This window comes from Heterocephalus glaber, unplaced genomic scaffold (assembly GCF_053883595.1).
Source record: "Heterocephalus glaber isolate CG9 unplaced genomic scaffold, H.glaber_assembly_v1.0 deba00000331, whole genome shotgun sequence".
NCBI lineage: Eukaryota > Metazoa > Chordata > Mammalia > Rodentia > Bathyergidae > Heterocephalus > Heterocephalus glaber.
In genome coordinates, this window is record NW_028258142.1 from 61,320,056 (window position 1) to 61,344,246 (window position 24,191).

Sequence of the window (24,191 nt, forward strand, 5' to 3'; positions counted from 1 at the left end):
ATCATTTGGTTAGCTTGGTTCTCCTGCCTACAGCCCAGCTATGGCATTCTGAGACATAATTCCATTTTGGCCTCTGGTGACAACTGAGACCTCAATGATCTGGTGATGCTGTGATGCTCCAGGACAAGATTACACCAGCTGAAGACATCCTGGGAGGAACAAAATCTTCATCTACTCAGTTCCTCATTGTTCTTGGATTGTTACATCTAGTTTACTCGGATGTACTGAACTCTCTGCAAGTCATTTGTTACATTTGTGTCTCCCGGTGTACTGAGTACTGAATAAAAGGGGCGGTAAGCTGGGGGCTTTCGTCTTTGCCACCCACAGCAGCACTGATGAGACCCAAAGCTCAGCTTCTTCTCAGTCTCATTTTTCTACCTTTTCTGTAATTCGCCTTGCGCTGCTGTGTGGCTCGCGGGAGACTAGGACTTACTGCAGAGGTTCTAGTAATGTCCCCTTTCCCTGTTCCCTACACTGGGTCACATGTTTGTCATGGAAGGTAACATTCCTAGTTTTCCAAGAGTAAGACATGGCTATCTCTGCTGCCATAACTGCACTCCTACCATCATCGGTTGAACGCTTTGTGGCAGACATCAGATCATGAGGTGGACACCATTATTATCTCTATTTTATAGATGAAGAAACTCAGGGATGGAGATGTTACATACCCTGCTCAGGCCACATACATAGAGAAACCGTAGGAAGAGATTCTAACCTAGTTCTGGCCGACTAGAAAGCTTTAGCTCATGCAACCCTGAATTGTCTCTCAGCCTGGGACTCTGCTCCTGTGTGTTGGCTTGGAACAGAAGGGCTCCAAGTCTCTCCTGGTCAACACAAAAGGGAAATTTCCAAGAGCTCATGCATGTCCTTTCTCTGGATATTTTTTCCACAGAGAGCACTGCTAATTAAGTGGCTGGGTGGTGACAAGCAGCGATTTGGTTTGCTTCTTCAGCAAAAGATCGGTGGGAGCCCTGCAGGTAGGCTGCCATGGGCTGAGGCTGAGGAACATTAAGGACCAACTGAGTTCATGCAAAAGTGCTATGGAAAGAGTAATCACAGAGCAGGGCCTGGAAAAGGCTCCCCATTGGAAAGGACAATGGAAACGAGACAGAAATGCAAGGTCCAGCTGCTTTCACTGCTGAGAAAGGCTGAAAGCTCCCAGAGACACAGGGTCTGTAGGAGAGCACTTGAGAAAAAAAGAGTAGCAGAGCACAAGGAACAGTACTTTCAGATTTCAGGGAGGGAAAACACACCCCCGGGGCAGGCTGCTGGAGGTCAGAAAACAAGCGAGCACTGGCAGTTGGGGAAAGATGATAGATTCGTGTATGATCGCTATACATTATTAAGAACAAACTTTCTCTCTCATTTGAAGGAGTGGGATCCCTGTGGGAACATAGAAAGAGCTGGTGCCTAGAATCAAAAAGAGCAAGGCGGGGCAGGGCTGGAGATTTAGGTCAGTGGTTTCCTTACCTGCTGCACAGGCGCAAGGACCAGAGTTCAATCCCTGGTACCAAAAAAAAAAAAAAGAGCAAGGGGCCCTGTTAGGGTTTAACTATGTAGTGTCTCCCCAAAGACTCATGTACAGAGGGCTTGAGCCCCAAGGCACCAGTGAGTGCTGATGGTGGCTGCAGAGGTGGCTGCACTGAGAGGGTGTGGCCAATGGGTCAGTCCATCCATGAGTCCAAAGCTGAGTGGGCCCCTGAGCAGTGTGTCTCAGCTGGAGGAGGTGGGTCACTGGGGATGTGCCTCTGAAGGGTGCACCCTGTCCGCAGCCCCTTCCACTCTCTCCGTCCGTCTTTGTCTCTGCTTCCTCCCAAGTCCAAAGTAATGGAACCAGCAGGCCACGGACTGAAACCTCTGAAACCATGAGCCAAATACTCTTTTCCTCCCTTAAATTGACTTTCCCATGTATTCTGTTACAGTGATGAAAAGCTGGCTGCCATGGGCCTAATCCTTAATACCAGCGTCACTTCTGGTAGCTTGAACCTCAGTTCATCGAGGAAAGAATGGGAATTATGACCTGAAAATTAAAGAATTCATGTGAATCACCCCAGCATGGTACTTTGCAGAAACAAATACCATAAAGAATCATTGCATTCAGTTTCTTCAACCTCATCAAGACAAAAGGTAATACAGGTTGTTGAAGAGCCAGGTATCTGTTTGTGCACCCAGACTGCATTTACTCTGTGGGGCAATGTGATCAACCGTGGGCAACAGCTATGAATAAGAGACTGGGAATCAACCTTCGTGGAACTAACAGGCTAGTGGAAGACTTTGCAAACAAAGAGGAAATCCTACAGGAAGCAGGAAGCACAACAAGGAAAAATGGGTAGGTGAGCACATAATGGGAGAGGGTACCTGACTCCAACCTGGTGGTCAGAGAGGGCTTTGTAGAGGAAGGGTCATTTTAGTTAGGACTAGAAAGTGGAAAGAGGGTTAAGTGAGAAGAGTTTGGGGTGGATGCATAAAAGAGGAAGCAGCTCATGCAAAGGCCCTGGGCAAGAACATACAACACCTGTGAGAAAGGGAAGAACAGCTTAGACTGGCTGAAATGCAGAGTCGACAGAGGAAGACTTAGAAATGAGGCTGTGAAGGAAAAATGTCCCTGATTATGCCAAGCCCTGTGAATCATGTCAGGGAGCTCAGACTCCATTCTGAGGGCACAGGGGGAAATATTGAACAATTCTGAAGCAGAAGGTTTCATGATTCTCTTTGCATTTTAGAAAGGTCATTTGGGCTATAGTATGCAGAATGGATTGAACTGAGAGAAAACTACACACAGAAAGGTTACATAGGAGGTATTTACTATAACGCAGGCAAGAAATGATGGCGATTTAACTGGGACGTTGGTGTTTTTCCTCTCATTCATTCATGTGCTCAGCTTTTACATGTCTGCTTTGAGACATTACAAGTGAGTTAGGTACAGGAAGATTTGAGGTCAAGTTGCCCACCAGGTTTCTGAACTGAAAATTACAAGGTAGATGGTGGTGTCCTTTACAGAGGTAGGAAAAACAGAGGAAGGGGCCTGAGAGCATCTAGCTAGGTTTTGACTAATGTCTTTATTTTCCTAACCCAGATATCCTTGGACCCCCCAGTCTGTGAGTATCAGCAAGGTCACATTCACAGTGACAACCAGGTTCAGTTTTTCCTGCAGTTAATTCTGACTACGCCCAAGAATGGTTTCATGTCCGTTTGGGAACAGACTTTCTGCCGCCTCCTGTTAGGGCCTCCTTACCACGGTGCCAGGAGCCTCTGAGGATGGCAGGCCATCTGTACTGATGGTGCCATGCCCTGGGCTTTGCTAAGTGTGTGCATGCGCATGTGCATTCTCAGGGAAGAGAACGCAGGTGCTGCTGTTCCTTTAGATTTCTCTGTAACTTCAGTAACACAGAGACAATGTGTGAGTGTGTAAATAACACATGCCTTGCCTTTCCCAGTGCCCAAAATACCTTTACGGGCTGACAACTTTCCATTTCCTTTACAGCTGCTGTAAGAAGACCTTGAGCAGGATGCTGACCCAGGAGCCCTGCTATTACCATTGTCAAGTCAGGTGCCAATAGCTGATAAAGAATCATGGTGGTTTAAAAGCCTTCTTATTGTACAAATAGTAAGAATTTGATGGTTACGAAGGTTTGTTTTCACCAGGTTTAAAGTGAATAAAGGGCTATCCAAAGGTTCTGGATGACTGATATTGATAAGGGAAATGGGAAACATATCTGAATTAAAGAAACAAACACCTTTCAAATCTAAAACCACCAACTATGCTTTCAACCTACCTCTACAGGGAATAGCAGTGAAATTGAACACATTTTAAAACCTTGGAATTTGAAAAGGTGACATATGTCTGTCTCATTCTTAAAGATGAACCGTGATAGTCTAAAGTTCCACACTCCTACCTCTTGTGTGTTTACTAAACCAGCGATGTTTCAAGAGAAGTGTATAAATTTGTAGGTGGCCCATGGATGATATTTTAGCTGGAACCAAATCATTATTGGTAGGTAAATACTTGTGCTCAAATTCTTAGCGTCTCATATATATTTCTAGGAGCAACAGAGATGGAGAAAAATGTAAAGGGAAGAAATAAAAGTTCTTCTTTCTCTGCAAAGTCTGTGTGATGTTTAAAGATTTCCATGGAACCAAAGCACCTCACAGATCATTTCCCAGGCATAAAAAACAGAATGCAAAGATGAGACTGGAGGTATAGAAGGAGTATTTTTTTCTATTTGTCCAAAATTTTCCCTTCTGAAATATCTTTTGAGGTCACCTACTTTGAGGGAACAGAGTCTTTGATTTTCAGGTGATACGGCAGTGAGCCTAGGATGCCTGAAAACATACATCTTAATTATATTTTCCATTTTTGTCATTTTTATAGAAAAGATTGTGATTTCTTCTCCATCTTGCTAAGCCATTACTAGTTTCAAGGATTTGTGCTACCATCTGAAGAAAATCAAAATCCCTGTGCTAAACACCAAAAAGCTGATAACAGAAAGTGAGTGATATCATCACTGTTACAATTATATCACCGTTGGTGTTTTTCTTTTTTGAGATATAGTAGCCAAAGTAGTGATGAAAGTCTCAGAAAGGTCTGATTATTTCTAATTCCACGAACTTAGTGGACAAATACATGTTCTACATGAATTGAAATCATTGTAGCCATGGTAAATCACCAAAGGAATAAGAAAAATTCACCTTAGTGGTATGTTGCTATTTTAAAGATACAAACTTACAAAATAAAACCCACTCAAACAAAGCTGTGAAAGAATTTTACCAATTTAAAATTACTACCTTCTCTAGAATAACATGTACTTAGAAATGAAATGATTCAGAAACCAACACGATGTATGTATTCTGCTTTCTTTAGAGCAAAATCAACGTCAGTTCACATTGTATCATGGTAAACATGTTCAACAATCAGTGCTTGAATAATTCAGTCAATCTCTGCTGCCTCCAAAGAGGTTGCTGTTTAACTAAATCCACTCTGCATAGTGAGTGATAACATCACTACACGGATGTCATTCTTACTAAAGAGCCGAGTTTCTCCCTCAGCCCCTCCAGCTCCATAAGCAACCTCATCAGTATTAAAGGGTGCACCGGGCACTATTTATAACACCGTTCCTTCCCAAATCACAGACACGATAAAACATAAAATGAACTCCAACATGTTAAAGGAAAAATTATGGATTAACACGGAATACAAGTACAGGGTCTATTTCTTTCCCCATCCACAGCCCAGAACTGCTATTAGCTTACCTTATTAGCTGAAATGCCAAAGAGAATGTCTTTATGGAAAATCAAGTTCATTATTCATCTCAGCTTTGATTTGGTGTAGTGCAGCTGAGAGCACTTAGCTTCTCTGTATGATTTGCCGATGCAAAGTGGGTGAGTAAGGTGGTAAACACAGGGCTGGGGGTGGAGGGAGAGAGACTGGCGAAGCCTCGCAACTCTAGACTCACAACTTTGCCATTCCATTCACAGGAAGAGGAAATCAAGTCTCCTCACGGATGAACAGCACTTAAGAGAACCCTCAGTGCACATTTTTAAGCCTGTGCAATTTTGCATCTTGCAGTTAGTGTCCCAGCAAAATCACATCGCTCTCTTTCAGGGCGTCTGTGGATTCTTGGGCCACTGATCCACCTTGCAGTGCATATGGGGCTCAGGTATGTTCCGCTGAAGAGGAGTCCACACAGGAAAGCGAGCTCTGAAGTCTGCTAAAACCAGAATGCCCGATGGTCCCACTAGCAGTGGGAAGACAGAAGTGTTTTGCACTTCTGAGGATGAGTGTGCACACACACAAACTGGCCACAGTATTCAGATAGGCAACAAACAGGGATGAAAATGTTTCACCTCAGATTTTAGTGGTGATTGTGCAACTCTGGAAATGTACCAGGAGTAAAATGACAATAGGCATCTCTTACCTAGACAGCCACCTTTTCTTTTTCCCTTTCAGAAGTAAATTAAGTCATATGCCTTAATTGGTTTCTTTTCTTTAAAAGAACTAAATATACTTTAGAAGCCTCTGAGAACAAATTTTCATGAAAAAAACTGACATCCATAGATAAACATCCCAGAAAATACTTGCTGAAAGTGTGAGTGTCTCTCATTTCTAGTTCAGGTGATGGAATTGTTGCAAATTGCTGTCCCAGGTATGGCCCTTCATAAAATTTGAGCAAGCAGCATTTATTCAAATCCAGTTTTCTCAATTAAAACATCCAATCAGCAGCAAGGCCAGTGGTAGCTTACCAACAGACAAGGACAAAAGGCTGAGCTACACAATTTCAGTGCAGAGCAAAGACTTTAAACAAATCCCATCTTTTCTTGTCTTTGTCATCAGGTAAAATCAAACTTGGAAATTCTCTTCTTCTGAGTTAATAAGAGTATGGCTGTTTCCCATGAGAAATTATAAAGGAAAAGCAATAATTAAATGATTCATTTGCCTCAAAACATTCAGCATAGTGTTACTGTATGACCCAGCCATTTCACTCAGGTATATACCAGGAAAAATGAAAATAGATGTCCACACATAAGAATTGTACTCAAATGTTCACAGCACCATTATTCACAACAGCCAGTAGCAAAAACAATGCTAATGTCCATCAACCTATGAATGGATAACAAAATCACAGTATATCCATTCAATAGAGTATTATTTGGTGTTAAAGAGAGAGGAAGTATTAATAAAATTGGTACATGACATGACATAGACAAATCTTAAAAACAGCATGCTAACTGTAGGAAGCCAGGAAAATGATCACCTCATTTTATGATTCCATTTATAATGAAATGTCCAGAATAGGCAGAATCTACAGACAGGAAGTGGAGTGGTGGTGGCCCCGAGCTTGAAGTACTAAGATATGACTGCTAAGAGGTAAGGGTTTTGTCCCGAAGGGATGAAAATGTTGCATCTTAGATTTTAGTGATGATTGTGCAACTGTAAGAATGTACGAAAATCACCGAGTTGTACACCCTAGATGGGTGAATTTCCTGTGCTGTGAATGAAATCTCAATGAAGATGCTGTGCCATTAGTCATGGAAACATTGTCATAAAATGTTTGCTACTGCATGAATTAGCTATAAATAATAAATTCTATAAAAGGAGGACACAGAGAGATGGAGAGGAGAAAGAAAAGTCCAATCGTGGGAGACTCCAGAGGACTGGAGGGCTATAGACAGACCTTGTCAATCATTTGTCCTGGTGTTTCATTGTGGCTACTTTCCAATAAGAAAAAAAAATTCTTAAAGTCAGAGACAGTGAGAGCAAGATGAAGATGAGGAGGAAGAAGGAGCAGAAGAGGAAAGAAAGGGAAGAAAGAGGAAGAGGATGAGGAGGAAGGAGAAGAACAAGACGATGGGGATTTGCTCTGGATAAGAGCCCAAAGGCACAGATTATTGAGGAGGGGCAAGCAAGATGACAAAATGAGTGGTAAGGGCACAGTGCGGGGTGATCTGGAGGGGAATGAGAGACGAAAGCCCAGGGAACTGAAAGAATTGTGCAATGAAGGCCCGAAGTGTTCAGATTACAGAAACTTGCTTTAGACGTGACGGATGGGCTCACAGTCAAGGGAAAACACAAATACATGATACGTGGCTCTAAGCATCGCACCGAGATGATGAAAACCCAGAGAGGAATGAGGTCTGCGGGTTTTCTTAAAAAGGCCTTTTTAAGAGATGTGGCTTAGAACAAAGAGAAGAACAGGAAAATCTGCAGGCTTAGTCCAGATGGTTTAATGTGAACAGATGATGATGAAGGAGGAAGAGGAGCGGTGGGGAGGAGGGAGGAGAGAACAAAATACCAGACTCAAACTTTTATCTTCCTACTGTTTTCTCTATCCAAGCACACGACTGTAAAGGGTAGAAGAAGCTGCAAGATGAAGGGAAATTTGAACTACAGGAAAATTTCTTCTGTGCTCACAATGCATGAATCTATATTTTCTTTCTAGAACTCCCAGCTGAGCTTCAGGTACTTAACAGCTGCATTGAGATCCTCTGAGACACTGTGTACACAGCACCTTGACTCTCCGCCTCCTTCCCCGTCTCCAGAGCAGCCCTAGTGGGGCTCTTCTAGGGTTCCCGATCTCAGAGATCCGAGCCACTGCCTCTCAGAGGGAGGGCTCGGGACGCGGTCCTCTCCCTTCACATCACCACATCCTTACTCACGAGCCTTAATGTCACTGCTACCCTTCTAGTCCAAGTTGCCATTTGCTTTCACCTGGCTTTTCATACCGTATTTTCTCTCCCCATTGGTTCTCCTCCTTCATTATTCTCTTCACCCTATGCAAAGGGATATTTTCAGAAGGCAAATAAGTATCAGCCTTCCCTATCTCCCCACCGACAAATATATATGAAGACCTGTGTTGTACACACCACCTCCAGGGTCCTGGATGAGAAAGTCCTGCACATCTTTCCTGATTTGTGTTCGGCCACCATGGCAAGCTGGCTAGGCTGGACCCAGTCCTGATCCTTCTGCAGGAACAAGAGCATAAGTCTCCACATTCGCTCATTTCTCTGCTTGAGACACGAATCCTAGGGCTCACTGTCCAGTTTACACCAGCTCTTCCTCTGTCTTCATCCCATTTCTTCCCAGGGCTTCCTTTGGTGAACTTCTCATCAGCATGTTACCACACAGTTCCCTTTGTGGGTGCTCAGCACAGTTATCACTAGGACCACTTCTCCTTATAAGGAGAAAGTTGGAAAGGCACACAGGCCACTATCCTCTTAGGATATTTAAAAAAACCTGCTTAGGTTGAGCCTGTTAATTTCACTGTGGAAAAACCTGACTTCCTGCTGCTCGCCCATCCAGTAAGGCAAATGAGAGCTGCATGTCACAGAGAGAGAAGGCAGGGAGCAAAACAGTCTGGGCTGAGGAACTCAGCAGTCTGATCTTAAGTGTCAGATGTTGTTGAGGAGTGCTACAAAATACCAGTTGCCTAGGTCTTAGAATTCATGCAGCCCTCGTTCTGTGGAAAGCTGGAATTAGCCACTGGTCCTCTCAGTGGAGAAAAGGACACCCGATTACAGGCAGCTCATTGCCAGAGAGCCAGAGAAGAACTTCTGGGATAACTCAACAATACCTGTAATGGCTTGTATCTAGATGTCCCACCAAAGCCGCATGTGCTTGTAAGTGTGGCTTTTCGGAGGTGGCTGGATCTAGGGTGTTTGAATGTGGATTAAGGGTGTATGGTAACTAAATTAGTTCACAGATTGGTTTAGCATATTTCTGGGTGTGGATAATGGAAAGGCCCACCCTGGGTGTGGGTGGCACCACCCAATAATTTTGTAGCCTGGATAGAATAAAAGGGAAAGGGAAGGCTGCTGCTTGCTGCCTTCTTCCCTGCCTTGCCACGAACTGTTTCCCCTCTGTGATGCCCGTCTCTCATGCCACCCTGCCTTGGAGCCAGCCGACTATGGACTGAGACCTCTACAAACTGTGAGGTAAAAGAAATCTTTCCTCCTTCAACTTGTGGGTGTTGGGTATTTTGTCTTAACAACAAGAAAGTAGCTAAGACAATACCCCTACCATGGTAGTATGCGTACATTCATTTTTGTGGCTAATTTGAGTAATGTTTGTCTCACCCCTGGACAGTAAGGATCACAACAGTTGGATCGTGATAGCTCCTGATCATTACTATATTTGTTGAATCCACGTACAGCCTAGAAAAAGCAGGAATTTAATAAATTGGTGGGTTATGCTGAAAGGGAAGTGAGAGTATAAATGTATTGGCAAAATAATTTAAAGAACATGTTCTCTGTAGGGTGTCAGCACTAGTATTCTTGGTTGTAAATGTGACCCTTCTGTGTCTTTTTCCCCGGTCACTTTAGCTGTGATGCCACTACATCGTGAAGATCTGCTATGAGTCAAACACATACATTTTGCTTGGAAAGTCAGCAAGCAGGATGTTGATTTAAAATACTGTATGACTTACTGAATTAATAGTATAGTTTTGTTTTGTTTTGTTTTGTTTTGTTTTGGTACTAGGGTTTGAACTCGGGACCTTGGGCTTACAAGGCAGGTGGTGGAACCACTGAGCTAAATCCCCGGCCCAATAGTATAATTTGCCCAGTGAAGATATTTTTCTTTTTAAATGGACAGCATGCCTAAAAACATTAAACTTTTTGTGCCCCCCCCAGGCAAATTCTAATTCAAATAGCTTTTGGGAGGGTCCTAGGATCAGTGTGGGTAGTCTCAAAGAATTAGTGGCAGCAAATGCCTGAAGGTGGATGAGACATTCAACCTTTCAAAAAGATAAGTTTTACACATAATAATTCGGCAGGCTTGAATTTCTAACAGGCTCAGTGGAAGGCCTCTGATGTGACAGGAAGCAGCCTGGGCTTACTAAGAAGTTGCTAAGGGGCTGGGGATTTAGCTCAGTGGTTCTAGTGCCTGCCTTGCAAGTGCAGTGTCCCAAGTTCAATCCCCAGTACAAAAAAAAAAAAAAGTCGCTAAGCGTACTGTGTTGTATTTTTATTTTTGAAGATTAAGTTGGCTGGTGGGTAAACACATATACTGAGCATCCTTACATGAAATCATCTCTGTAGGGGAAAACCCAAAACAAAACAGGAAGAAAACATTTCTAAATGTTAACAGGACTGGTTTTCATAGGAACTGAATCTTCTCACTTGTCTTGGAATTCATTCCAAATAACAAAATGACAAAACAACAAAATGAAAAGAAATACCCCAAATCACATTTTCAGCAAAACCAGCAGAAAATCCACAAACTCCAAAGTCCGAGTCAGGCAGAAATCCCGGGAGTGATGACAGGATGATGTGGTGAGTAAATGGGAGCGGTGGAGAGAGCCAGACCAGCAGAACTTGGGATTCTCCATGGAGCGATCACTACCCAGAGGTAAGGGATTTAACCCAAGAGGGAAGGGCTGTGGAAAACACCAGGATTATGAAGCTGGTGGAAGGGGATGGGCACATCTCCTTACAGGACAGAAAAGTGTTTTTGCAAGTGACTGCATTTCTTGTGTTCCCATGTGCCAGGCAACCTGCGAGGTCACCCGTGAAGTAACATACAGGAGCAAAACTAGGCTTGTCTCTGAGAGTCAGAGGAATGTAACTGGACAGGTGCATCATATCATAAAGAAGTGATTTCAACTGTAGCAGCAGTGCAGGAAGCCCTTGATGGCTGAAAAATAGTTGCCCACCCTTCCCAGGGAGCCTTCTTCCCTTTCTCTAGGGAAATCCAACTTATGTACATCAAAGTGACATAAAAGTAATACACATGCAGACACTCTAAGAAATATGAAAAAGAACAGCCACAAATTTGTAGTGAATAATGAAAACTCACCTGAAAAATATGTGGTCATGAAGATTAAATGCATAAGCTGAAATTCCATTATTAATTAAATGAATACTTAGTGAAGCAATTCCAACTATAAAGGAAGATCACAAAGTAGAATTCTAAGAACCCAGGGAAGAAAGGAGAGGACCACAGGATGTTGCTGACTGACCACTGGAGGATATGGAAGAGGAATTGGCAGAATTTAAGGAAAGGAGGCAAACGAAGGGACATGCAAGCTAAAAATGAAAAAAGCAGGTGAATGATATAGCTATACAAAAGGTAAAGAAAGATTAAGAGAAAAGAAAGTACACTGAAGCTAGACAAAGGATATTGAAACTAAGAGGTATGATAAAAACTACCATGTTTAAATTAAAAATAAAAAATTTATTACAGTGAGACACATAGCCATGAATCCCCTCAGAGTACTCTACCTTCCTTTGGACATGTTTGTCCTGTCATTCTGGCCTGCTTCTGAAGCAGTTCTAGAAGTCCTCTTTCATGAGTGTTTTTCATGGCTGTCCCAATAACCTGAATCGATTTGAAATATTTAAAGCACTTTCTGTCAAATAAAAACATGACACCGTGTCCTCACCCACCTTCTTCACCAGATCTGGCACTGTCTAACTTCTGGCTTTTCCCAAAGTCACAATGACCATGAAAAGGAAATGTTTTGAAGATTCAAGACATTGAGGCAGCCATGAAAGCAAAACTAAAGAAACTCATGAAAGAAAACTTCCAGATCTGCTTCAGAAAGTGGGAAGAGTGGTGGAATAAGTGTATTTGAACCAAGGGGGGGCTTTTTGAGGGGGATTAATAGCAAAGTGTCTTTTCTGTAAAAAAAAAAATTCACTATAGTTTTTGATCACACCCTGTGTACTTAGCTGTGGTCTCTGATGAAGAAAGCCAAAAACAACTGAATAGAATAATTATCTTCAAATATAATTTAAGATATTTCTGAAATAGAAGAGCCTTAAGGGTGCTTCTTTAAAAAATATCCTTTGTATCAGTGAAGAGTCACCCAGAATGGTCAACACAAACACTTACCCTAGAAAAAAGTTTTGGAACAATTTCTTCATAGCGTCAAGCAAAAAGATAAAATCAGTTAGGGGAAATGGCCCAAGTGAAAAATAGCTTTGAACATACTGTGGTAAGAATTTGAGGAATAATTCTCAGATGAACCCTTCTAGGGCAAGCATGAATTTAACAGAAAAATGTCAGCGAAAGACCAGTAGCCAACTAATATATTTTAGAAGTGATTTATTGTGTTACTCTTGAACTTAAAAGAGGAATACTTTAATGAACCAATGTGACATGAAGTTCTTATTTTCTATATATAGATGAACTTGAAGAATTTTTTCTTATTCCTTAATCATTATATCTTTGGTTATTAAATCCTGTTTGGTTATTAATGCCTGACAAATATTTTGAAATACCTTTTCTGCATATATTGAGGTAGTTATATGTGTATTCTCCTTTATCCTATGCTTTGAATTATATAACTATTTTTTCTAACGATAAGCTTTCTTTTTATTACGCAACACCCTCTGTCCATATTTTATACTGTTTGTAGTTATGTAATTTTTTTTTTTTTGGTACTGGGGATCAAACTCAGGACCTTGTACTTGCGAGGCAGGCAGCTGTAGTTATTTAATTTTAATCCTAAGTTTATTAAGATATTTTTGCATTGAGTTTATGAAAGAAATTACATTAAATTTTACTTTCTCTCTTTTCGCATTTAAAACTATATTAAATCTTAAATGAACTGGGCATCTTTTTTCTCTGAGTGAGATCTCTAGAACAATTTTTGTATGGCAGAGATTACATGATATTTGTAGATTTTATAAAATTAACTGGGTCTGTTTTTTAAAAATTTTCCTGAGTAAATTTTAAACTAATGTGTTAATTTTAAAAATTATTACGGGCATAGTCAGTTTCTGCTTTTGTTGACCTTTGAACAATTTCCAGGAAATCTTAACACTTAAGTTTTCAATGTATTTGTATAAAGTTTGTTTCTGTTCTTTTCATATTATAGATTTAATATCTACTATATATACTCATGCCCTCTTTTCATTCCTGATAGTATTTATAACATGCTTTCTTTTTTCCTCTTTTGTGAGTTTATTCAGAGGTTTATCAATATTATCAGTAATTTCAAAGAACAGTAGCAATACAAAATTGTTAACAGTGACCATCTTTCATTGATTTCTATTATCTTTTTTATATTTTTGTATATTTTATATATTGTAAATTTCTCTAATACTAATTTTATATTAATCTTATAAGCCCCCCACACTTATAATAAACTGATATATTTTTAAACAAAATAAAGAAATATGGACAGTATAGAAGATTCATAAGTGATGGATGGATTTTTTTTTCCCTAAATGGTATGTAAATTCCACAATAAATATAGGATAGTCTCTAAGGGTAAGCCTTTCTTTTTTTGCCCTATTGTGATTTTTTCAAATCAATGTCCATGATGTTGTATTAGATGCAACTATGAGATGTATAATAGAACACATTTTGGGAAGGTATTTATTGATTTCAGATTTAATGTTCCCCAATTTTGGGAGTGAAAACATTCTTTCTGGTGGTCCAAATGGCACTTTTGGGAGGAAGGATTAGTAATAATCTGGTTCATGTTCTAGATTCCCTTGCCATTCACTGAAAGTTTATAGAATGAATAAATAACACTGAGATAACCAACAGGGTAGGCAGTGCTCTCCAGAGGGGGAGCACAGTCACATAGTCACCTGTAACACAGTGACCTCGGCCAGATGTTCTCACTTCTACATAGTAACCCTAAAGATAAATGTAACATCCTCGTGTTAAACCATCCAGTGCAACGTGAGGGGTGGGGAGACTATCAACATGGTTTGACATAAAAAAGTGGTCCCAGAAATCTTAACTGAATGTGAGACAGGTTGCCATGGCTGCCAGTGAAGCCAGCATATTGATGGGAGTGGGAGGTTCGGATCCAAAGATTTCAACTGCAGGCTGTGAAGTCAGAACCCAAACATTGCTCACACAGTTGCAACGTAAACTAAGAGGTTTTGGGGGGGCGTAGAGGGAGAAGGGAGCAAGGCCCAGTTGTGAGCTGGGATATTGGGAGCTTAAGAATGGCTGAACGAAGTAGGCCCGTGGACGGTGGAACCATCAGAGAGAGTGGTTTTCCTTAAACAGGCTTGGGCTGCCCATGTGGAAGAGAAACTAGATACAGTTCACACAGTTCCACAGCTGAGCAAAAAGGAGGTGGATCTAAATTCACAACAGAGGAGAATCCTAAAGGGGGTGTCAAGAATGGAAAGTGCCACTGGGAGACAATCCAGACAGCCTCTCCCAAAGTTGTTTGCTGAGGGCCAGAAGGAGTTGGTGCCGAACTACTTCAGGAATTTTTCCTCAACAAACTGGATGTTTATGGAGGAGTTTGTAATGGTAAACCATTTAGCAAGTGTGCTAAGTAAATAAGAGGACAAGAGAAAGAAATGTGAGGAAAATCAGAATGAGAGCAAAAGGGACTGGGGAAAGAGAATGAACTCAGTGGAACAGAAGACCCTACGCTGAGAACAAGATGGAAATTATCAGAAAATTGCCAGTCAAAATGACGCTGAATGCAGGCCACGGAGGCAATGGCCCAATTTTCTCATTAATTAGATGAGAGAATTGTGATTGCTCAAATTAAACTGAGATTGAGGAACTCTAGTAAAGTGAGGTCAACAAAAATAGCTAATAGTTGGGAAATTACTTTAGTCACTTGAAGCTGAAGAAACTTCTTACTAATGGGCACTAACCTGAGTGTCATATGAAGAAAGGAAACAGATTCCTGTATAGTGCTACCTATTCTAGCTCTGCAGCCACAGACGGCTTTGTGTACAGTAAAAAGAAAATGCTTGCTCTAGCAGTGTGCACTCCTAGCCCAGGCATTTGTGCTGTCTCCACCTGAAAGCAGCAGGAAGAGCAAAAATGTCTCTGCAGTAATTATGCAAAATCACAAGGATGCAAAATGAGAACACTGAAATTGTCTTAAGATACTAAGATTTCCTCGCTCATTTTCCTTCAAATTGAAGGATGATGCATTATATTTGGGAATGAAAATAAGAAAAAAGTTTTAGCCGTTTATTGAAAAGACATTTGTGGCATTATTCCTGGTGGTAAAAATTATTTTAAAAATCTCAAATGTCAAATGGCTGAGGAGTGAACATTCTACCTGTACTGTATTTACACATCTTAATGGCTGTATGTATTTTCACTCAATGACAGACTATTATTAAAAATATGCTTTTATTAAAGTGACAGAAAATGATTTTTATCCCATCACTTTAGGGAAACGACTAGCACATTCAGGAGTTACTCCCTAGCTGCCAAGTTCGCTGAGAGCGTTCTTACTCCTGTCTGAACACACTGCTTTGGAAGTTGACCTTGTTGGGTGCTTCCTGCTTCTTGCCACCCTCTCCTCCCTCTGTCTCTACCCCTTCTGGCTTCCTCCTTTCTGGATGACCCTCACTTTTGCTCATTCTTTCCTTCTTGTTTGTGCAGCCCCGGAAGCTGCCTCACCTTCTGACCCTGCACCCGCCCGGTGTGATCTCAAACTCTTCTTTTCCTCCTATGGCCAACCCCCAAATACCCACCTCCAGCCAGGCCATCCTCTTAGACTCATAAATTCAGCTGTCTTTCTTCCTCCTTCATTTGTCCCATTTATTCCTGGATGAACTTGGCATCTTTAAAATATAGTAGAAAGTTACCTTTCCAGCTTCCATCTTTATTGCTTCTACTCGAGCCTGACCTACAATCACTTCTCATCGGGCTTATGCCATGACTTCCCTAATAGTATGTGAATAAATGAATACTTCGCATGGGATGTCTTCAACTGGGCATGCCACAGGAACATCAGGTTCAGCATGTTCAGAACGAAGCCGTCTTATTCACCCAGACCCAGCCTTTCTCCCCGATTGTCTGTCTCAGTTGGAGGTGCGGATGCTGATACCTTAGCCATCCAATTCCCAAGTGCAGACAATGATACATTTTATACATTTGGGCTTTTTTCCTATTTAAAAATTCTCTTATATGACAATCCCAAATTATAAATAAAGAGAAAAATAAAAGCTGAATAATAGGAAGCTGGGAGACATCTTTCTCAAATGGGAAGGGGATCAAGACTGGAGGGAGGATGGCGGAATAGAAAGGAGAGGGGCTGAAAAAGGAATGGACGTGTGCTCCATGCCTGTACCTACTCCATACAAGGAGTGTAGACATCATGTACTGCACACGTGTGCTCATAACAAAGTTTCAAAGAAGTTCTCACCATCAGTAGTAGAATGAGAGCCCCTTGTGGGCAAAGAGTCCTGTCTTTCAACTTTGTATTTCTGGGTTTTAACAGATTGCTTCACACATACTTAGCTCCCATAGGTCATTGAATTACAATTACATTATGTACAACAGAGCACTAAAATATGTCTAATACTTAACTGCAAATGTGGAAATGTATGTACAGCTGCTTCTTGACTTGTGATGCTGCTGTGTCCTGATAAACACAAGGTAAGCAGAAAATACTGCAAGTCAAACTGCAACCCGTTCTGCACAGAACAGCTTGGCTTATCCGCACCATGCACCATCGGGTCTACCTGCTTCCCCTCTTGATGGTGTGGGGAGCCATACCCCGCTGCCCCTGCCTGGGCCTCTAGAGATCCTGGTGTGTGTATCGCTAGCTGGGAAAAGATCCACATTCAGAACTCCAAGCGCAGCTCCAACTGAATGTGTATCACTTTTGCACCATTGTGAACTCAAACAATTGTAAGTCAGGATGCACCTGTGTTTACAGTTAAAGATACTGGGAGATTTCAAATGGTATGGAGAATGGGTGTTTTGCTATAAAGTTAAGAGAATAATAAAAAATTTCATTAAAAACAAGCCATAATGGCTGGGGATTTAGCTCAGTGGTTTCACCACCTGCTGCACAAGCGCAAGGACCTGAGTTCGATCCCCGGTAACCCCCCCCCCAAAAAAATTTAAAAGAAAACAAAACCAAGCCATAAAATGTAACTAGTAAGCAAAAAGACCTAATAAATTCAATATTCTCTTGAGTGAGGTTGTTCTGCTCTAAAAAAGGTATGGAGTTTTCTTATGGAATTGTCTCACAAGGAATGAGCAGTACTCTCAGAAGGCATCAAGAGTTAACAATAAAAAAAAATTAAAAAAAAAATTTTGGCAGCAGAGTCTCATTAAATCACTAAGTTGCCTGGGCTGGACTTGAAGTTATGATCCTCCTGCCTCAGTGTCCCTAAGTGCTGGAGTTATAGGTGTGCACCACCATGGTTGGCTAGGTTAGCATTTAACTGTATGGAGAAGAGTGGTGGATAAAACTATTAAATGCTTGCTTATCTTTCAAAAAGAAAGACTAAGAAAGCTTATATACTTCAAAGGCTCCTCCATGCATTGAGGATCTAGGTGTATTTTAAGCAGGAAGAGAACGTAGAGAAGGCAGAATTTTTAGCACAGACTGAAAAGTTAATTGAAAGTCAACAAGAGAATGATTTCTAATAATGAGTCACTGACTGCTGTATGTAAATGAGTACACATTCTTCAAGTGCTGTGCTTGAACGAGTGACTTGAGTAGACCTGCCAAATTCTTTTAGAATAGTATTCTTTTAAAATAACGTAACAGGGGCCGGGGATTTAGCTCAGTGGTTCCACCACCTGTCCTGCAAGTGCAAGGACCCGAGTTCGATCCCTGGTACCAACAAACAAACAAACAAAATAACATAACATATGGAGAAACTGGTGTCTCTGGGTTCAATTCCCAGCGTGAAAAATATTGTGCTAGGCTAAAAAAATATGCCATGTGCTAGGAAGTAGAATCTGCAATAGGCAGAACTACAGCTCCCCGAAGATGCCCATGTTTGAGTCCACAGAAGCTGTGACTATGTCTTTGGAAAGGGACTTTCCAGATGTGTTGAAGTTAGAGAACTTGAGAGTCAAGTGCCAAGGGTCTCTGTCAGTGAGAGGAGGAGGCAGGAGAGTGTGACCAGGCGCTGTGGCCTGAAGCAGAGATCAGAATGATGCAGCTGCTGTCTTTGAAGATGGAGCCAGGGGCCAGCAGCCAAAGGGCGGCCTCTAACAGCTTAAAAAGGCATGAGAGCAGATTCTGCTCTAGTCTTCAGCCGGAACACGGTCCCGGGGACACTGTGATTTTGGGTTGCTGAGACCCACTTCAGACTTCTGACCCCAGAGCTGTAATATAGGTGCTGGGAAAACTGGCTATCCATATGTGGAAGACAGAATCTAAACCGTATCTCACCACACATTAAACTGAAGTCAAAATGAATCAAAGATCTAGGTATTAAAACAGAAGTAATTAGTCTGCTGGAAGATAAAAGAGGTAAAACTCTTAAAGAAATAAACATAGGTAAGGACTTTTTGAACTGACCTGAACTGCATAAAATGACATCAATAATCAATAAATGGGATTATATCAAATTTAAAAGCTTCTGCATAGCAAAGGAAACCATCATTAAGGTTAAGTGAAAAATTACAGAATGGGAAACAATTTTGCCAGCTACTCCTTGGACAAAACACTAATGTCTACAAAATATAAAGAACCAAAAAAAAAAAAAAGACCCCTCCAATAAAAGACCTAATAAAAAATGAGCAATGAAGTAAGTAACAGTTCACAGAAGAAGAAGCATAAATGATCAATACTTACAGAAAAAATGCTCAACATCTTTGGCAATGAGAGATGGAAATTAAAACAACACAGATTCCAATTATGCCAGAAGGAATGGCCATCATCAAGAAATCAAATAATATCTTTTTTTTACTCCATTTTATAAAAAACCCAGAAATCAAATAATATCTTGATACCATAATATGAAGTGAAACAAGTCACATATGCAAGCCTAAATATGCCATGGTTCTTTTATATGAAAAACTCAAAATATTTATAAAAATTAAGAGTAAAGTCAGGGATTTAGCTTAGTGGTTCCACTGCCTGCCCCACAAGAAGAAGGACCCTAGTTCGATCCCCGTTACCAAAAAAAAGAGTAAAATAGAAGATAGATTAAATAGGAAATAGGGAGATCTTTTTCATGTGGATGGGCAAACAAGGGACAGGGAGGGAGAGGGAGAAAGAAGAGAATTAAGGTATATTGTGTGCATGCACTGCCGCCCCACCACGACCACGATCATTATGTACAGCAAATGTATACTATCAAACACGAAAAATTAGGTTGTTTTACAATGGACCATTATTCAGCAACAAAGAAGAATGAAATTTTGTTATTTGGGGCAAAATGAATGGAACTGGAGGACATTAAGTGAAAAAAGAAACAGGCAGTCAAGTATTCTAACTTCTCTCAAGCTAAAAAAAGTTGACTTGAATGTAGAATAGTGATCACTAGAGATTTGAAAGGGTGTATTAGTCACTTTCCTGTCACTAGGAAAAAATATTCAACATTCACAAATTAAAGGAGGAGAGGTTTATTTGGCTCATGATTTCAGAGGGTTCAGTCCATGGTCAGTTGGCTTCAAGGCAGAAATGGCATGGTGGAAGGGCCTGGAAGAGAAAAGGTGCTCAATTCATGGCAGCCAGGAAGCAGAGCGAGAATGGAGGAATTGGGGATGAGAATTCCCTTCCATGTCATGCCCCAGAGACCCACTTCTTCTGATCGGGCTGCACCTATGAACACATGAGACTTTGGGGGGACTTTTGAGATCTAAACCATAACAAAAGGGATGTGTGTGCCACATGTGTGTGTGGGCTGAGGGTGGATAAAGGGAGGCTGGATTTGATCAGTGAACATTGTATGCGTGTGTTGAAATATCACAGTAAACCACATCAATATGTATTGTTAATACATATTAATAAAAATAAAATAAAATAATAAAAATAAATTTGTGTTGTTTTAACCCACTAAGTTTGTGGTAATTTGTTACAGCAGCCATTGGAAACCAATACAGATTCAGCAGGATTTCATTTGCCCAAAAGCCTGAGTAAATGAAATTGTGACCTCCATCAGTTATTCCTGCAATGCCGCTCAACTCTGTTGTCTCCTTTCCAGTCACACTGCTGCCACCCTGTTTCCAGGCTCAGTAATAATAACACTTACTGTTACTTTGTTCCAAACTTTGTTCTATGCCTTTCATATGTAGTAATACTTTTAACAACCCAAGGGATTGGTACTTTTGTTCTTTCCACATTACATAGGAGAGGACCAAGGCAGAAAGAGGCTAAATAACTCACTTAAAGTTGCATAATTAGTAAAAGAGAAAAGTTGAGCACAGCTTTCTGGCACCAAAACTGTACTTACGTCACCCAGAACTAACACGATAACCTTTGGGCTACATGGTGTTTAATGAAGGTAGTGTCCACATCAATTTATCATCCACATCAATTCTGTGGGTAATTACTGTGGTAGACAGAATTTTGGCTCCTGTAATTTGGTTTTGCCCCTGGATATCACACTTATGAATTTCTTATGTTTCATGGCACAAGTCATTTTACACATGGAATCAAGGTTAGTAATCAGTGACCCTAATCACATGAGCTCTCGATGTAGCAGCTTTATGTTATGCACGTTTTACCACTATAAAGTGAAAAAGAAAGGAAGATGCTTCTCTGGCTGAAGGCAGAAGTGGGAGTCAGGGATTGTGGCAGGAGGCATTAGAGAGACTCAAATGGTCATTTCCCATGGGCGACTTGGAGCTTGAAGAAGATACCTCAGTTGTATGTCCGCAAGAAACCGAACTGTGTCATCACCTGAGTACACCTGGAAGCTGGATCTCTCCCACCCAGCTCACGCTTTGACTTTAGCATTTGGAAGCTTTGATCACAGGGTTATCTGAGCCGTGCTGCATGTGGGTTTCTGACCCATGGTGATGTCCACCCTATTCACCTCCTCTCCATAGCTCTCTTGTAAGACTCACAGCTGAGCTGTTCTGGAAATATCTGGTGATTCTGTGCAGTCTGACTCTTCCTCTCTTCCTCCCTCCCACCCTCTCTCTCTGGTCTTCCTCACAGTCTACCTGCCAGCCATCTCGCACCGACACACCCACCCGTCCATCTACCCGTACATAGCGCTCTGTACAGGGCTGAATTATGGAGCTTTCCCCAGTAGCGATGGGAAAAGTGCTAAGGGAGGTCTCTTCAATATGCTGCCGCAGAAGTTCTAGCAACCTTTAGAAGCACAGCATTTTAAAACATTTGTATTATTATTTTTTTTGGAACCGGGGATCAAACTCGGGTGCTTGTGCTTGCGCAGCAGGCAGCGAAACCACTGAGCCAAATCTCCGGCCCAAAGCACAGCATTTAAAATGGGGAGATGATCTTCTTCTCTGTCCCATTCTAAAACCCAGGTTTGAATTTGTCTTCAAGTTTCCACTATGCATTCTTCAGATGGCTTTGTGTCGGTTCTTACTTTGCCTTGCATTTCTGTGCTAATTTCCCACTAGAGAAGAAACTCTCCGAGGTAGGGATTGCTTTGAAAATCTTTGAATCCCACTCTTTCCTTAGCTTCCACCTTTGGATATGAACAAATCCTTACTCTTTTGTTTCATAAAGTGAATTGATCCCACAAGAACAGCTCTTTTACAATAAATCTCCAACAGAACATCTACTTATTTCAGGTAATATTAACCTCAAATTCCATAGAAACATCACATCCTCACATTATTTTAAAGTTATAACCGAAAAAGGCATTTTCTAATGAACTGTTATCCTGAGGAAAAAGAGAAATCATCAATTTCATGTTTTAGAGAAAAAACACACCTAATTTTAAAAATATCATAATTTAAACTTGTCAGTGAGTATTTCTTTGGGGACACAATTAAAGCTAAAAAGGTTTCTTCCAAGAAGATGAACAGAAATACTCCCTCCTAAATTTCAGGAGTTCACTGCTGCCATCTCTGGACTCCCTGAAGGTTCATAGCCCCAGGCTGGAACACATGGCCAGTTTGGATGCTTCTAGCCACAAAGATATATAGTATAGTACTTTTTATATATAGTACTTTTTAATGGCAAAGCCAAATCTGCTAGAAGTCAATACACAAAAAAGACAAAAAACAAAAATGCCAGACAAAAACAAAACTAGGGAAATACCACCCACTAGAACTTTCTGTGATGATGCAAATGGCTTCTTTATTTTATTTCGTGGTTCTGTTGAGTCAAACCTTATGTGTTCTAAGCCAGTATTCTGCCGGTGAGCTCCACCTCCAGTCCCTGGAAATGTTTCATTCTGGCCCTGTCCAATATGGCAGACGCCAGCCACTCGTGGCTATGGTGCACTGGGTCAGCGGTCACTGGGATGGAGGAGCTCAACATTAATTTTCCCTTAACTTTACCTCTTTGGAGTTTTAACAGCCACCTGTGGCTAGTGGGCACCATGTTGAGTGGCATGGAACGAGACCACCTGGTTTAGAAGGAGCCCTGGCGCTCACCTGCCCTCATCTCTCCAAGGGAAATGTCCCTTGCTCTACACAACATGTTCATCCAGCCTCTCCTTACACAGCTGTAATAAAAGCTCTTCAGCCTACTAGAGATCTGATGCTTCTGTTAGAAAAATCTTCCTGAGTTACTAGCTACATCCTGAGGGTTGTGATTTGGGATAGAGTGGAGTTTTGGTGTGATATAAACCCATTCATTTTCCCTTGGGGTTAGAACCCAAATGCTGGCTTTGATCTTCTCACACTTGTGGACTTTCAGGGTTGCTAGCAGGGTCCCAGCTGTGTCCGGATTCTCTGGATGCAGCATTGCTACTGCCACCTGTGAATCCACAAGGTTCCACCCTGCAAGTCAGGGCTGATTGTAAGCACACCGCTGCTGTGTGAGTGGGAGGGTGCTTTTGCTCAGCCAAAACGCTGCATGTCTGCCTGGATCCCTTCCCCAGGGCCTGGGCAGCTCCATGGCTGTGGGGCCAGCAGCGTGCCTGTAGGGCTCAGGAGCCTGCACCCCTGTGGCCATCTGTGGAGTCCATGCCTGTTTCCATCCTGTGCCCAGAGCATGGACTGTCCCTAGAGATCTGCCCAGAGCCCCACTTGCATGGGTTTGGTCTGCAGGCTACAGCGTATGCTCCCACTTTGGGGAGTTTGGGTAAATGAGAAAAACAGCGATGCATCATCTTGACAACAGGAGGGTAGATCCTGTACTTCATTTGCTTATTCTCACCACCAGCGTGGCCTGCCACTCATCTGTTCTTTTCCTTCCCCCAAAATGGTCCTTTATTTCATATTTTGTATTTTTCTGGCTTTGGCAGTACCAGTGATTTAATGCTACATTCCCAGCCATGTATTTTTTATTTTGAGAGAGGATCTTGCTAAGTTGCTAAGTTGCCCAGGCTAGGCTTCTACTTGTGACTCTCCTGCCTCAGCCTCCCAGAGTGCTGGAACTACAGGCCTGTACTACCCCGCCCAGATATTTCTACTTTTATCTAGCCACCGCCCCCAGAGTTCAGCCTGGATCAAACAGGTGCTTCATAAATCTCTACTGAATGAAAAGCTTACTTGGAATGGCACTGTTATTACACATTTGGACAACTTTTTCTTTATACATCAGACCAGACAATACAGAGACTAGGTATTATGACAGATAAATGGATTCACTATAGGCTGGAGCTATGTAGTCTAATGCTCATTAATCTAATTACACTTTCCAAGACATAAATGAGATTAATCAGCATGGTTTAATTTTAGTGAATTCTTTCATTTCTTAGTTCTCCTCCAGTCCCTGTTAAGTGAATAATTAACATTTCATTCTTATGTATGAAGATGTTTTATAAAATACTTAACTGGGAGAAAGTGGAAGCAGTGGAATATGTTAAAACTACATGCATCATTTTAAATTAGCTTCATCTGGGCTTAAACAAAGAAGAAAGGGTATTGAATAAGGGTTTTCTAAAGCATTGAATTATTTTCAATGTGA

At 41.4% G+C, this 24,191-nt stretch overlaps 1 protein-coding gene across 24 annotated transcripts in view; it reads right to left on the reverse strand.

Moving 5' to 3' along the window:
* Dlgap1 (DLG associated protein 1) overlaps positions 1-24,191 on the reverse strand; it is a 779,881-nt gene that overhangs the window by 242,374 nt on the left and 513,316 nt on the right. Inside the window, exon 1 of one of the 24 annotated variants that reach the window (XM_013075284.3) lies at positions 5,251-5,429. The exons of the other annotated variants lie outside the window; for them this stretch is intronic. Coding sequence (XP_012930738.1) covers positions 5,251-5,301 — 51 coding nt within the window. The 5' untranslated portion in view covers positions 5,302-5,429. Of the gene's footprint in view, positions 1-5,250; positions 5,430-24,191 lie in introns of those variants that run through there. 24 annotated transcript variants of the gene reach the window in all.